Raw genomic sequence first — 15,241 nt, forward strand, 5'->3', positions numbered from 1 at the left:
TCATTTGTTCATTTGAATTGTGTCCCTGTCCCTCTTACCTCTGACTGTCCCGATTGGTCTGCGCACCAAACCACTCCCCTTTTCCTTCCCCATATAACCCTTTGTTACTGGCTGTTTGGGGCTTGCAGCCTCCGGACTTCCAGCCCTCAGCCCGTCCCCGTCTCTCCATCCCTTCTCGCCGTCCCTGGACCCTCACCCGAAGACCCTCAAATAAATCCCTGGAAGCCTGCAGACTGCGTGTCGTACATTCTTCTGTCCCACCTCGTTTCCCACCCGCCTCTGTCCCCCAGGGACTCCGCAGACCGGTCAGTGAGCTTCTCTACCAGGGCACACCTGGCAGGTGCGCGGCGTGGTGGCTCGCCCTTTCTGTGTGGCTTTGGGGCGTGCCGCCTGAACTCGAAAGCGAGAAGCCACACTCCGGGGGGTGGGTGACCACTATCCAATCAGAATATTGTTCTCGCCTGTATATAAAAGCATGTTAAATTAATAAATGTGCACTTCTCTTGTGACCACGTTGCAATTAACTGTGTTTCTCTCCATGACTGGTACAACAGCGACAGAGTGTGACCAGTTGTACATGGCTGCATTTAAGGGCATTACATGGTCCATGGTGGAAAATAAAGCAGGGTCAGTGGGCTTTGACCAGCTGGCAGGTTGCTTACATTGGCCCCTTGCCCCCATCAAGGGGGTGATGATATGTATTCACTGCTGTGGATACAGTGTCAGGATTGCTCTTTGCTAAATCCACCAAATATGCTACATCCTCTGTTATTATCAGATTCTCAAGTTCTTGTATTTCAGTTGTCTTCAACAAATGTCCAGGCCTTGTCTGGGGGGACAGTGTTGGAACTCTGTTATTGGTGCCATGAACCCACTATCAAATTGAAGTTCAGTCTGAAAAAGCACAAACCAAACCTCTTCAATCTGTGTGGGTCATTGCCCTATCTCAAGCTACCAGGCCTTGAGTAATTTTAGCTTATGGAGCTGGGGCAACAATGTATGCATTACCAGAAGGAGATGACAGTCCCATTTCCCTTCCTTATCACAGGTTGGCTCCTTCTGCTTTGTAGACTTGTACGACATGCACATATTCTGGATGCATTTCTGCAGGATTACTATGTAAATACTTGTGTGTAGTAACTTCTTTCATTTTTCTTCTTCATGTAGCAAATGCAAAGCCCCTGGGGTATGCCTTCACCTAGGGTTTAGATAGGACATCAAAGGCAATTGTTACCTGGAATGTAGGAGTAACTGCACTGCACCTGGGAACTTTACCAGTCCAGTGTCTGATGAGCAGGAGATATCCTGTCTCACCACATACACTGTTCTGAGTTTGATGACATGTGCTGCTTCAACACAATGCTGAATCAGCTGCATTGAGAGGAACATTTGACATTGACAGGACTTCGTATGAGGCAAACTATCAGTGGTGCCTTGCTATCTGAGTAGTTTAATGAGGTAATGAGATAAATCTACTCTTTGTATTTCAGCTGTCATTTGGTAGTCGTCCAGGTTATCTGTATGTGTCGATCCACACAGACATAGACACAGGGATGGAGTGCACCCTCAGCAAGTTTGCAGATGACACCAAGCTGAATGGTTCGGTTACCACACCTGAAGGATGGGGCCATCCAAAAGGACCTGGAAAAGCTTGAGAAGTGGCCCATGGGAATCTATGAGGTTTAACAAGACCAAGTGCCAGTGCTACACCGGGGTTGGGGCAACCCCCCATATCAGTACAAACTGAAGGATGAAGGGTTGGAGAGCAGCCCAGCCAAGAAGGACTTGAGGGTTTTGGTGGATGAGAGGTTGGACATGCCCCGGCCATGTGCACTGTCAGTCTAGAAAGCCAACCATGTCTTGGGCTGCATCCAAAGCAGTGCAGGCAGCAGGGTGAAGGAGGGGATTCTGCCCCTCTACTCCACTCAGGTGGGACCCCAACTGCAGAGCTTCATCCAGCTCTGAGGTCCCTAGCACAGGAAGGACATAAACCCATTGGAGCAAGTCCAGAGGAGGCCATCAAGTTGATGAGAGGGATGGAGCACTTCTGCTATGAGGAAAGACTGAGAGAGTTGGGATTGTTCAGCCTGGACAAAAGAATGCTCCGGGGTGACCTAATTGTGGCCTTCCAGGACTTGAATGGAGCCTACAAGAAAGATGGAGAGAGACTATTTACAAGGACAGGGACTGACAAGACAAGGGGGAATTGCTTCCCACTGACAGAAAGTAGGTTTAGATGAGATATCAGGAAAAAATTCTTTACTGTGAGGGTGGTGAGGTAGTGTCTTGCATTAGAGAGAGGAGATTTATGTGGTTTTGCAGTTTGACAGACTTTAAGATAGCTAGTTCCCCAAGACTTAGTCCCGTTCGCAAGATTCTTTGATATCTGGCCGATTTCTCTAAAAATACCATTTATTTGACACAGAACATAACAAACATACAAACATAGAACAGATTGACACACAGAAACACACAATGAACACATAATTGCAACACTATAATAGCTAAAAATGCAATTATGGGGTAAAACCTTGCTTGAACTATAAAAATAGTTAAAAATGCAAGAAATGCTTGCTTGAGCTAGCTGAAATGCAAGTTAAGAAAGGTACCTATAAGTTAGCTGGAATAATACAATTTAGGAAACTCAATGATCTCACCAAATCCAGTTTTTGGAGCTGGAGATACATCAGCGTCCTCACTCAATCCCTCGGGAAGTAACCACAGGGCTGCGTCCAGACCTGGGGAGAGGCTTACTTCACACTTCTATATCCATGTAGAAAGCTTCTACCTTTCTAAGATTTCGTGAGCTTTTTATAGGATAAAAGTGTGTATTTGTAGTCACTGAAAATTTGCTCACATTCTCTCTGCATTCCACAGGGGAGTGTCTTTTCAGACTTTCAGTCGCCAGCACCAGGTAGCTGTTGATTTAGGCTATCAACCTAATCTGAGCCATCCATTTCCTGGGACCGTCAGAGAGAGAGAGAAGGGGGAGGGGGGTGTCCTGCCACAGGTAGTGGCACAGGCTCTTCATAGAAGCTGTGGCTGCCCTACTGTGGGAACTAACAGCTGGCCTGCTTCAGCTCACAGACATTGACCTTGATAAAAATCAGCTTGTACCCATGAGAATCTTAGCATCAACAGAAGCAAGAAGCAAAAACAACAGAAGGAGGAATGTACACCTGCAAGAGGGAGGCTGTTTTTGCAAGAATGTTTGCTAGTTATAGGTAACCAATGATATTGCAATGTAGTAAGTTAGGGGCCAATGAACATGTAACACTAATACTAAGAAATAGTATAAAAGAGACTTTGTAGTAATAAAGACATTCTTTCTTTTGCTTGAAGTCTTTGGTTTGTGTCTGTATGTGAATGTCGTGTCTGTCTCAACAGCGACACCCTATCCCTGGCAGTGTTCAAGGACAGGTTGGATGAGGCTTGGAGCAACCTGGTCTAGTGGAAGCTGTCCCTGCCCATGGCAGGAGGGTTGGAACAAGATGATCTTTAAGGTCCCTTCCAACTCAGGCCATTCTGATTGTATGATCATGCTTCATTCTTTTTACTGGAAATGAGACAGAATATACTCAGAGCCTTAATTTCTTAGCAGGAGTTTTTTTAAGTAAGAAATCAACAGAATGTCTTTCTGACTCCTCCCAAATTACATAATGAATGAAAAGGGATTTTGCTTCATTTCAGTTCTTAGATCTTCTCACTTGGCTTCTTCACTCTCAAATTTACTCCATTAGAGATCAACCTATAAACTCAGAACCGCCCATGTGCTCACTTTTCTTCTCCATGTTAAATTTTGTAAAAGCTTTCTTGCTACGTGTTTCCCACTGGTTGCCCTTTATTAAAAGTTCTAAATTGAATGGTTCTTTACACTTTTTATTTAATCCCTTCTATCTAGAAGAAAAAACTTATTTCGTATTTTTTAGCATCAGTGTATTCACTATGGGGTTAAACAATAACAAAGCTAAGTCCCCATCTGATATGAGCAACAGAAAGTCAGTGCCATGGGCTCCATTTACATCTGGATATTATTCCTACAGTTAATACCATATACATGGTCCAAATTTATAAATACCACTGAAACACATTGCCCCTGTACCATAACACCTACAGAGGGTAGAAGTTTTGGAGGGGACAGCTGTTCTTCTGCACAAGAAGAAATCCAGAGTACAGTAGACAACAGGAAATTTATTCTAGGACTGTGCAGACATAATATAGACTATTTTGCTCAAATGACTAGGGAGAATTTATAATTCCCATTAACAAGCACTACCCTACTAATTTGGCTGTCCCTTCTGAATACATTATATGTTCCCACCTACTTTCCCATGAGTCCCTGATTAGTTTGGTTCCTTGGACTGTGAATTCAGACTGCCTCCTAGAAAGAGTAGTCAGGCTGTGCACTTACCTGGGGTCTATAAGAGAGGGGTAACATACTGCATAGACACCTGACTTGCATCTGATTTTCCCACATTACACACACAAACACAAGTGCACATTCATTTTTATATACGTTAAAAAAAAAAAATCTAAAAACTCAACTGTGGCAGGACCTCCCCCCTCCCCCTTCTCTCTCTCCCTGATCAGTCCCAAGAAATGGATGGCTCAGATTTAGGTTGATAGCCTAATCAACAGCTACCTGGTGCTGGCGACTGAAAGTCTGAAAAGACACTCCCCTGTGGAATGTAGAGAGAATGTGAGCAAATTTTCAGTGACTACAAATACACACTTTTATCCTATAAAAAGCTCACAAAATCTCAGAAAAGGTAGAAGCTTTCTACATGGACATTGGAGCGTGAAGTAAAGTCTTCTCCCCAGGGTTTCGACGCAGCCCTGTGGTTACTTCCCTGGGATTGGGTGAGGAAAACTAATGTATTCCAGCTCCAAAAACTGGATTTGGTAAGATCATTGGTTTCCTAGATTGTATTATTCCGGCTAATTTATAGGTACCTTTCTTAACTTGCATTTCAGCTAGCACAAGCAAGCATTTCTTAACTTGCATTAAGCAAGCATTTCTTAACTTGCATTTTTTAAACTATTTTTATAGTTCAAGCAAGCTTTTACCACATAATTGCATTTTTAGCTATTATAGTGGTGCAACTATGCATTCATTGTGTGTCTATGTGTGTCAATCTGTTCTATGTTTGTATGTTTGTTATTTTCTGTGTCTAATAAATGGTATTTTTAGAGAAATCGGCCAAATATCAAAGAATCTTGCAAACGAGACTAAGTCTTGGGGAACTAGCTATCTTAAAGTCTATCAAACTGCAAAAATTCATAAAGCTCCTTTCTCCCATGCAATACACCAACCCAGAGAAAAAGATCTAGATTTCTTTTAAGGGTAAGATGTAAAGGTCAGTAGAGACAGTCTCTCTGGGATGCAACTTCTAGCAAGACCAGCTACTCTTTCCCTAAAGTATCTCCGATAAAAAACTTTGTCCTTTTCTATGCACATCATCTTCCTTCTAGGTCCAAATATTTTCTTTTGTCCTTTACCAGCAATCAGGTATTCATTTCCTTTCTGCACTGGTTTTGGCTAGAATAAAGTTTTCTTCCTAATAGTCCACATGGTACTGTGTTTTGGATTTGTGCTGGAAACAGTGTTGATAATTCAGGGATGTTTTTGTCGTTGCTGAGAAGGGCTCATACAGCATCAAGGCCTTCTCTGCTTCTCACACTGCCCTGCAAGCAAGCAGGCTGGGGATTGAGAAAGGAGTGGTCAATTGGTAACTCAAGTTAACTATTGAGAGACGAAATATGTGAATTCTAAAACCTAGAAAAACAGGATTCCCTTAATCTTATCAAGATAAGAGGGACAAGAATCTGCTTGAAGCCAGCGCAGAAACCGCTGAATTATCCCATGAAGGACTGATCATGTTCCAGAGAGAAAGGTGAAAACTGCATTGTGATGAAGACTACTGGGACCTTCATCGTGGAGGTCTCCAAAGACCACCGAGACACACAGAGCATGCGTGACGCACATGCTAATGATATTAATGACTTCCAAGAAATGATTTGTATAACCACTCCTATCCTGGGGAATGTGATGAATATTCATGAATTTTACCCATAATATCGTATTGTTGGAAGTGCTGGAGTGTGTGTGTTTGGATGAGTGAATCCCCCACACCCAGTGCACTGAATAAAGCAAATACTCACTTCTCTGACTTTGTTTCTGAAGTAAGTGTCACTTCTCTGACTTTGTTTCTGAAGTGTCTCTGGGCTCGCTTGGGGCAAATCAGGATGCACAAGAAGTTGGGAGGAATCACAGCTGGGACAGCTGACCCCAACTGACCAAAGGGGTGTGTGGCAGGGTGTTCCCCCCCTCCTCTCTCTCTCTCTCTCTCTCTCTCTCTCTGCTCAGTCGCAGAAAATGGATGGCTCCAGTTAGGTTGACAGCCTGGCCAGGGTTATCTGTTGTCACCCGAAAGTCTAAAACCACTACCCGTAACTCATATTGTGGAATGAAGAGAGAATGTAGAAAATAAACAACAACATTTTGGTGACCACACAAGCCACACTTTTATCCTATAAAAACTCACGGATTTTCACAAAAGGTAGAAGCTTTTCTACATGGATACTGGAGCATGAGGGAAAGCCTCTCCCCAGAGTCTGGACACAGCTCTGTGGTAACTTCTTGCAAGATTGAGGGCAGATTCTAATGTATTCCAGCACCAAAATTGGATTTTGGTAAGATCATTGGTTTCCTAAAATTGTATTCTTCTTTGCTAGCAATAATAACAATAATAGGTACCTTTTAAGCGCTCTATTGTTCTTGGCTATCCGTAGTCTCCCTATTTTTGGGCAATATATATATATGTTTGTTTAGCTATGAGTAGCTTTTCATATATTGTGTAGTAATAAGTTGTCTGGCTCTCTGCTCCGTTCCCTCTTGTGTCTAATAAACAGTAATTCATTTTATATTAGACCTTATCAGCTGTCATTATAAGGACTTGCAAGCGAGACTGGGTTTTTGGAGTGCTGGTTGCTCTGAATAGGTTGATTGCTAGTTGTCATAGGCCTAGGCAGCTGGTAAAATCTATCCACCCTCTGTCTCCATTCATAACAGGGTATCAGATGCCATTAGCTGCCCATTGGGGTTAGCCACACCTTTCCAACTGACACAGCAGTTCAACTCTGCTAAAATGACATGCCCAACTTCTCCTTCTCCAAGGAGGAATAGTCATTCTTTGGCCCAGTGTCCCAACAGCCCATTCTTTGCAATGACATACCTAAATATAGCAGACATCAGTCTTAAACTGCCAATCTAGGCCACAGCTTCACTCACAGAAAGAAATCCTGGCTCTGCATAAGTCAGGGACTTCAGAGGGTTGAGCCAACATTTCCTCACAGATACTCAGAGACTGAAAATAGGCAAATCCCACCTCCTGATAACACCATGAAGACTAATACCAGCAAAAGCATCCAAGTGGTATAAGACATTACAGTTTGGTGCAGTTTGAAAGCTGTAACATTAGCTACCGTTACAGGCAATATTTACAAGCACAGGTATAGTCCTATAGTAATTATATATTAATTAGTAATTAAAATATTTTTAATTGGAAGCAGCTTTTAAATATCATCTAGAAGATGATGTTAACATGTGTAGGAGGTTAGGATTGCTCCTTTTGGTTTTTTCCCTCAGGGAATTTTCTCCCATATGTTGCTAAGAGACAATAACGATCGGTACTTAAGAGAGACAAAGAAGTAGCCAAGCTCCAGGGGAAGGGTGTAACTGGGTGCTCTCTTATTGGAAGGGTTTTCTCTTGGAGGGGCAGAGATATCGTGAGATTTGGGCTGGTGGAAGGTGCAGCAGCGCAGTATCATGATTCACAAACGGCCACCCCACGCCGCAATGTGGAGGGGGCCACCCGTGGCCAGAACACGCCAGGCAGACACGTGGCTGTAGCAGGCAGTGGAGCTGCGGGGGACGCGAGACTCTGTGGAGGCGTGGCGATGGAAGAAATGCAGGATCACCATCTGAAGTTTCCAGGGATTTATTAAGCTCCACAGTCGAGGGTCAGAGGAGGGTGGAGAGGGGCGGAGAGGCAGGGGAGGATTCGGGGTGCTGGAAAGCCAAGATGGTGAACCCTGAGTTCCGCTTTCTCAGCGGGTTATCAGGAGAGGGAACAGAGGCGTGGTTACTCAGAAGAACCAACTACGGGAAGCCAGAGGGGAGGAGCCAGGGAGGAGAAAGGGGTAAACCAATAAGATTACAGCATGGGATGGTACAGGTTTCTGCTAGGGAGAAGTCTCTAGAACAGCATAAGCACACTACAGCAGGAAGGGGCTGGCCACAGCTCCTAGATCTCTTGGCATAACCACTGCGGAGGTCCGTCTCCTACTTTTCTTCTACTGTGAGTGAGGCTCTGCTTGTAAGAGCGGCCATTGAACTGAGACCTTATTAACATCCTACCTCACTGGAAAGGACTCTCACCATCTACGCAGGTGTCTCAGGGGAAAACCTGGGACCCCGAGCCCCTCCACCTCTGAGGAAGCCTCTCCAGGTTCGGGAGCCAGACTGCCGCTACCCAGCCCCGCTGTTTTTCTGCCACTGCGCCGGGTTTTTTGCTGTACTGTGACCCTGCACCCCTCTGCCTGCCAGGACACACCATGGAATCTGCCACAGCTGCAGAGTTTCTGCTGCCTCTTGCTTGCTACCCCAGGGGTGCCCGCCTCTGCTGTTCCAGCTTGCTACTCCGAGGTTTCCGCTGCAGCCCATTTCGCCATCCAGCCCGCCTGCCATTACCGCATGAGGGAGATGCAGCTTGACTCGTGCCACAGCGCCCCTGCAGCCGAGAGGAAATCATTGCACCTGCCCTGCCAGCTGTGACCATAACTACACCCAAAGGGAAGGTGCTTTGCCAGCCGAGAGAAGGCTGTTACTGAATTTCTGGGTTTTTTTGTTGTTGATACCGTTGTTGTTTGTTTGCCTTGCTATAAATACTAGTAGAGAACTGTTATTCCTTTTCCCATATCTTTGCCTGAAAGCCCCTTATTTCAAAGTTATAATAATTTGGGGGGGGGGGGCATCATGCTCTCAATTTTCAAGGGAGGCTCCCACCTTCCTTGGCAGACACCTGTCTTTCAAACCAAGACAACATGTGACACTGCACCCAAGCCACGTATCCATGACTTCAGCACCTGGGTCAGTTGGACACTTGAAGACCACCACTATAAGGTGCAAGATACCATTTTGCAAAAGATAAAGTCAATAGAACTTGGACTTTTTATAAAGGTAGATGGCATAAGGATTTTACATATTTTTATCCACTTCAGAAAAAAATTAAAAATTAGAACTGCTATTACGTGAAAAGGAGAAAAATTAATAACTGTCACTTCTAAAGGGAAGCCAGGAAAGAACAGCAGTGAAATACACTTTGAGAAATAAGCATGATTTTTAAATCACTCATTTGAACAGTCAAATACAGATTTTTCAGCCAATCAGATATTAAAGAAGACTGCAGGGAAAAAAATCTAAGTAAACTTGCTAAAACATTATACCTAGCTTAACTGCTGGTCACACAAAGCAATTATGTCTGTTTCTCCCTGCAAATTTAAATCTCCAACCTAGAAGGTGATATCCTTACATTTTCATAAGTGTCAAGAATCTCAAGTATCCTGAAGCCAAAGTGTCACAAATTTCAAGTATCCTGAAGCCAATTTAAATGATGATCTTAATTTTATGGGTTTTTTCCTCCCATGGTAGAGTTTATAGGGATTTATGAGACTCAGCTGATAGTACCTTCTTTTCCCTGCCTGGATACCATGGTTTCCACAGTAATTTCAGCATTTGTGCTTGTGTGTGCTTGTGCTGATATCCTCACAAAGACAGTATGACTCTTCATCCCTTTTTAGCTGCTGGTCTACACAAGACATTAATGTCTGCTACAGCTGCAGGTTAGGGGAAGAAATCTTATCATAAACATTAAAACCACAAAATTCCTTCAGGAAGGGTCTTGACAAAAGCTCCGTTTTTCCCATACCGACAAGCTTACATGACTTAAGCAATCTCCTGTTGAGTCAACAGTTGATCTTGCTTGATGTAACCAGCAGGGTCCATGACTTTATCCAGCATAAAAGAAAAAGCAAGTATACTGACCTCTCTCTTCAGTCTTGTGGGTTGACTCTTTTTCTTCCTCATCGCTGCTGGAGTTCTCTGTTTTTCCCTTCATTTGTTCCAGCTGATCCAAGTTAACCCATCCAACCAGCTCAAAATTACGACTCACCTTAAAATAAATGTTTTTTTTTTCAATAAACACCATCATCAACTATTGAAAAAAAAACAACCCATCAACAAAGCTATAGGCTGAAATGGGAAATTTATCAGGCATCTAGTCAAATAAATACATTTTCCTTCAAATAAAATTGCATTCACTGTTAATGGTTCTTCATTTTTTTTTATACTAAATGCCTCCATTTGTCTTCTCAAAATGGTCCTATTATTTGAGAAGCTTCCCTCATTTTGAAGTATAGAAAATAAAAAAATCCAAGGAATGCTAAGTACTCTGTTGTATCCCTCCTTTCATTGGAGTGTAAAACTGATAGGATCAAATATCACTTTTGCACAACATCACTGCAGAAAAATCCTTTGTGAAAGCTTTATTCAGCTTCATGTGTGAAAAGATGGGACCTGAGTGATCACTTTGACAGATAGCCAAAGTAAACTATTCTTATGGACATTTGGAGATGGGGGGGGATGGGGACGGGGACATAGAATGGGGGAATAGCTGCCCTAGTGTGGGTTCTCCACAGACTGGAGTCCCTTTGAGAGTATCTGCTCTACCATATAGCACCTCCTACTCTTCTGTTGTTTCTCCCAATTCCCTCCTCCTCTCACTTTCCTTGTTCTCTCTGCATTCCCATCTACTCTCTTCATCATTTTCTGCCCTTTTTAAAATATGTTTTTACAGAGGTGCCACCAACTTCACTCATGGGTTCATCTTTGGCCAGTGGCCCATATTCCCTGTGCCACTTGGGTTGGGGGAGAAGGTAGAGGAATTGCAAAGGAAAGAGTGAAGTTGAGCTTGGGAAAAGTAGGTGAGAGGGAGGAAGAGGTGTTTAAGGGTTTTTTTGGTCTTTGTTTCTCACCATCCAACTCTATTTTAACTGTCAATAAATTAACTTAATTTCCCTCAAGTCAAGCCTGTTTTGCCCCTGACAGTAATCACAGGATCACAGAATGGGTAAGATTGGAAGGGACCACAGTATTTCATCTGGTCCAACCTCCCTGCTTGAGCAGGGTCATCCCAGAGCACATTGCACAGGATGCTATCCAGATGGTTCTGGAATATGTCCAGTGAGGGAGACTCCACACCCTCTCTGGGCAATGTGTGTCAGTTCTCAGTCACTGCATAGGGAAGAAGTTCTTCCTCATGTTCAGGTGGAACTTCCTGTGCATCAGTTTCTGGCCGTTGTTTCTTGTCCTGTTCCTGGGCACCACCAAGAAGAGCCTGGCTCCATCTTCTGACACCTCCCTGCAGACATTGACAGACATTGATGAGGTTCCCTCTCAGTCATCTCTTCTCAAGGCTGAACAGGCCCAACTCCCTCAGTCTTGCCTCATAAGAGAGATGCTCCAGTCCCCTCATCATCTCTGTAGCCACTGCTGGACCTGCTCCAGGAGCTTCATGTCTCTCTTGCACTGAGGAGCCCCAAACTGGACACAGAACTCCAGATGTGCCTCACCAGGGCTGAGTAGAGGGGCAGGATCACCTCCCTCAACCTGCTGGCAATGCTCTTCCCAATGCACCCCATGATCCCATTGGCCTTTTTGGCCACAAGGGCACACTGCTGGTTCCATGGACACCAGGACTCCCAGGTCCTTCTCTGCAGAGCTGCTTTCCAGCAGGTCAGCCCCCACCCTGTGCTAGTGCCCAGGGTTATTCCTCCCCAGGTGCAGGACCCTGTACTTGCCTTTGTTGAATTTCAGATGGTTCCTCTCTGCCCATCTCTCCAACCTGTTGAGGTTCTTCTGAAGGGCTGTGTTGCGGTTTAAAGGATGTTACAGCAGACTTTACTCTAGAGCTTCTCTACCCAGCCCGGTTCAGCGCCTCAGTGCTCCAAACCCTCTGTCCCAGGGCTGGACACTGCACTCTCACCGGCCGGGGAGCCATAAGGCTAGCTCTGGTTCGTCTGCTTCCACAACCGGCGGTGATAAAGGAGGCAAGGAGGGTCTATGCGTTGTGTCCATGGAAGATGTTTATTCGCATGGTGCAGCAGAGGCCAACGACCTCCCCGAGGCAGAGATGCCTCGAGGGCGAAGGCCTCACATGCACAGCCACATGTGGAGCATAAACACACGTGGAGCATAGACAGCAAGATAGCGGAGGGTAAGGGGTTTTATAGGGAAACAGAGAGGGGCAGGGACAGCACACAGGCCCAGTGACCTCTGGGTACAGGGGAGGTACAGGGGTGGAGTTAGGAGTACAGGAACCAATAGGGGAAACCCGAGGGAGTGGCCAGGGCCACGTGGGGTTAGGGTACAGGAACCAATAGAGAAAACTGGGGGCGTGGCTAGGACTATGTGGAGTAGGGAAGGCAGGACAATAGGTGACAAGTACAGTCGTTAAGAAAGGGGTGTGGGGAACTTGCAGCCATTATCACAATAGGGCTGCACAGCACTCTGGGGTATTGGCCGTTCCTCCCAGCTGTGTCATCAGCAAATTTGCTGAGGAGGCATCTGCCCCTTTAGCCAAGTCATCAATGAATAAGTTAAACAATACTGGGCCCAGCACTGAACCCTGGGGGACACCACTAGTGAGAGGCCTCCAACTAAACCCTGTGCCACTGATCATGACCCTCTGGGATCTGCCATTCAAGCAGTTCTCAACCCACCTCACTGTCCACTCATCCAGTCTACCCTTCCAGAGTTTGCCTATGAGGATGTTGTGAGAGACAGTGTCAAAAGCCTTGCTGAAGTCCAGGTAGCCAATATCCACAGCTCTTCCCTCATTGATCCAGGTAGTTTTTCATTGTAGAAAGCAATCATGCTGGTCAAGCATGATTTCCCTTTAGTGAATCCATGCTGACTGTTCTTGATCACCTTATCCTCCATATATGTAGAGATGGCCTGCAGAATGAGGTTCTCCATCACCTTTCCAGGGATTGAGGTGAGGCTGACTGGCCAGTAGCTCCCTGGGTTCTCCTTCTTACCCTTTTTGAAGATTGGGGTGACATTCACTTCCAGTCCTCAGGCACCTCTCCTGATCTCCACGACCTTTCAAAGATGATTGTGAGGGGCCTCACTATGGTGTCTGCCAGATCTCTCAGTACTCCTGGATGCATCCTGTTAGGGCCCATGGACTTATGGATGTCAAGTTTGCTTAGGTGTTCTCTGACCCAATCCTCCTGACCAAGGGAAAGTCTTCTTTTCAACATTCCTTAACCCTGGTCTCCTGGGTCAGGGATCCCTTGAGGGCTGGTCTCGTCAGTGCAGACTGATGCAAAGGTGGCGTTCAGTAACTCTGCCTTCTCTGCGTCCTCTGTCACCAGGGTCCCCTGTGGATTTAGTAATGGGCCCACATTATCCTTAGTTTTCCTTTTGTTATTGTATTTGGAGGAGCTCTTCTAGTTGTCCTTGTTATCCTTGGCCTTCCTCATCTCATTTCTACTTACTCTGACAACCTCTCTATATTTATTCCAAGTGGCCTGACCTTGCTTCCATCTCCTGTGTATTTCCTGCTTATGCTTGAGTAATGACAGGAGTTCCTTGTTCATCCACACAGGTCTCTTGCTGTGTTGGTTTGAAAACAAACCAGTGGGAGATCACAAGTCAAGATTGAAATTAAAAATAAGTGAAATAATACAAGGAAAAGCACTGACAAAGTCAGATACAACCTAACACCCTGTTAGGGTGGTAGTAGCAGTCCAGTTGAAGCGGTGATCCTGTGAAGGTCTAGTCTCCAGCTGAAGATCCAGTAGTAGCTCTCGTCCTCTGGGAACCCAGTAGACAGGGCTAGCTCAGGCAGTTCCAAGGCCAGGTTATATCCACGTGGGAACACCTGGTTCCTCCCTCCTGGGCAGAGCATCCCACAATGGGATGAGATAAGTCCATGAGTCACACGGTGGGTCCCTGATGGCCCATTGCCTGTCATGCAGGGTGGGTCGTTAGCAGCTGGTAACAGCTAATGGATGGCCCATTGCCTGTCATCTGGAGTGGGTCATTAGCAGGTGATAGCAGCTAACGGCCCACAGCTGGTGGTAATAGAATACCTAACTACATCTATATTGCAACCTAGGACACTTGCCCCCTTTGCCTGACTTCTTGCTGATCGTGATGCATCATTCTTGAGCCTAGAGGAAGTGGTGCTTGAATAGAGACCAGTTCTCTTGGACCTCCCTTCCCTGCAGTGCCCGTTCCCATGGGATTCTTCCAAGAAGATCCCTGAGGAGGCTAAAGTCAACTCTCCTGAAGTCCATGGTTGCGATCTTGTGTGCTGCCCTGCTTCCTCCTTGCCCGATACCAAACTCCGCAATCTCATAGTCACTGCAACCAAGGCTGCCCCCAATCCTCACATCTCCAACAAGGCTTTCTCTGTCAGTATAAGGTTGAGCAGCACACCATTCCTTGTGGGATCCTCCACTACCTGTGACAGGAAGTTGTCATCTGTCGCTGTTGAACCACTAGCAGAGAGAGAGAGAGACTGAGGCTCGAATATGTGGTAAAATGTTCCAAATTTATTAATTAATTCTAACTTATATAGACTTTCAAAGATCACTCGGATTGGGCCAATTCAAAACCTCCCCCCAGGTTGATTGGCCAGGCTTGAATAATTCATATCTTGAGACGCTGTTTTAACAACATCCAAACTTTATCTTTGTTTATAAAACACAGGAAGAAGAGAGAAGATTTTCTTACGGGAAAGGTCTGTGCTTGCCACAGTCATCAATGCTTTTCAAGATATTCCTGGACTTTTTGTGCTACACTGTGTTGCTTCTCCAGCAAATGTCAGGGTATTTAAAGTCTCCCACAAGAACCGGGGCCTGTGACTTTGAGGCTGCTTCAAGCTGCCAGTAGAAGGCCTCATCCACTCCTTCCTCCTGTTCAGGCAGCCTGTAGCACACACCTACAACAGTGTCACCCTTACTAGCCTGCCTTTTATCTTAACCTATAAGATCTCAACCCGCTCATCATCCACCCCAAGACAGAGCTCCATACATTCCAAGTGCAGCCTCACATAGAGGGCAACTCCACCACCACACCTCCCCGGTCTGCGTCTCCTAAACAGGGCATGGT

General features: G+C 45.4%; 1 protein-coding gene and 2 long non-coding RNA genes across 3 annotated transcripts in view; 1 reads left to right on the forward strand and 2 right to left on the reverse strand.

Moving 5' to 3' along the window:
- LOC146425296 (uncharacterized) overlaps positions 1-15,241 on the forward strand; it is a 474,460-nt gene that overhangs the window by 313,308 nt on the left and 145,911 nt on the right. The window lies entirely within an intron of this gene.
- Positions 1-15,241, reverse strand: part of LOC146425306 (uncharacterized) — a 241,556-nt gene that overhangs the window by 55,988 nt on the left and 170,327 nt on the right. The window lies entirely within an intron of this gene.
- The window catches only part of LOC146425308 (zinc finger protein 462-like), a 204,720-nt gene that overhangs the window by 26,021 nt on the left and 163,458 nt on the right, over positions 1-15,241 (reverse strand). Inside the window, 1 exon segment of the mRNA XM_085041554.1 lies at positions 10,106-10,232. Coding sequence (XP_084897680.1) covers positions 10,106-10,232 — 127 coding nt within the window.

This window comes from Lichenostomus cassidix, chromosome W (assembly GCF_008360975.1).
Source record: "Lichenostomus cassidix isolate B80296 chromosome W, HeHo_3.0, whole genome shotgun sequence".
Lineage (NCBI taxonomy): Eukaryota > Metazoa > Chordata > Aves > Passeriformes > Meliphagidae > Lichenostomus > Lichenostomus cassidix.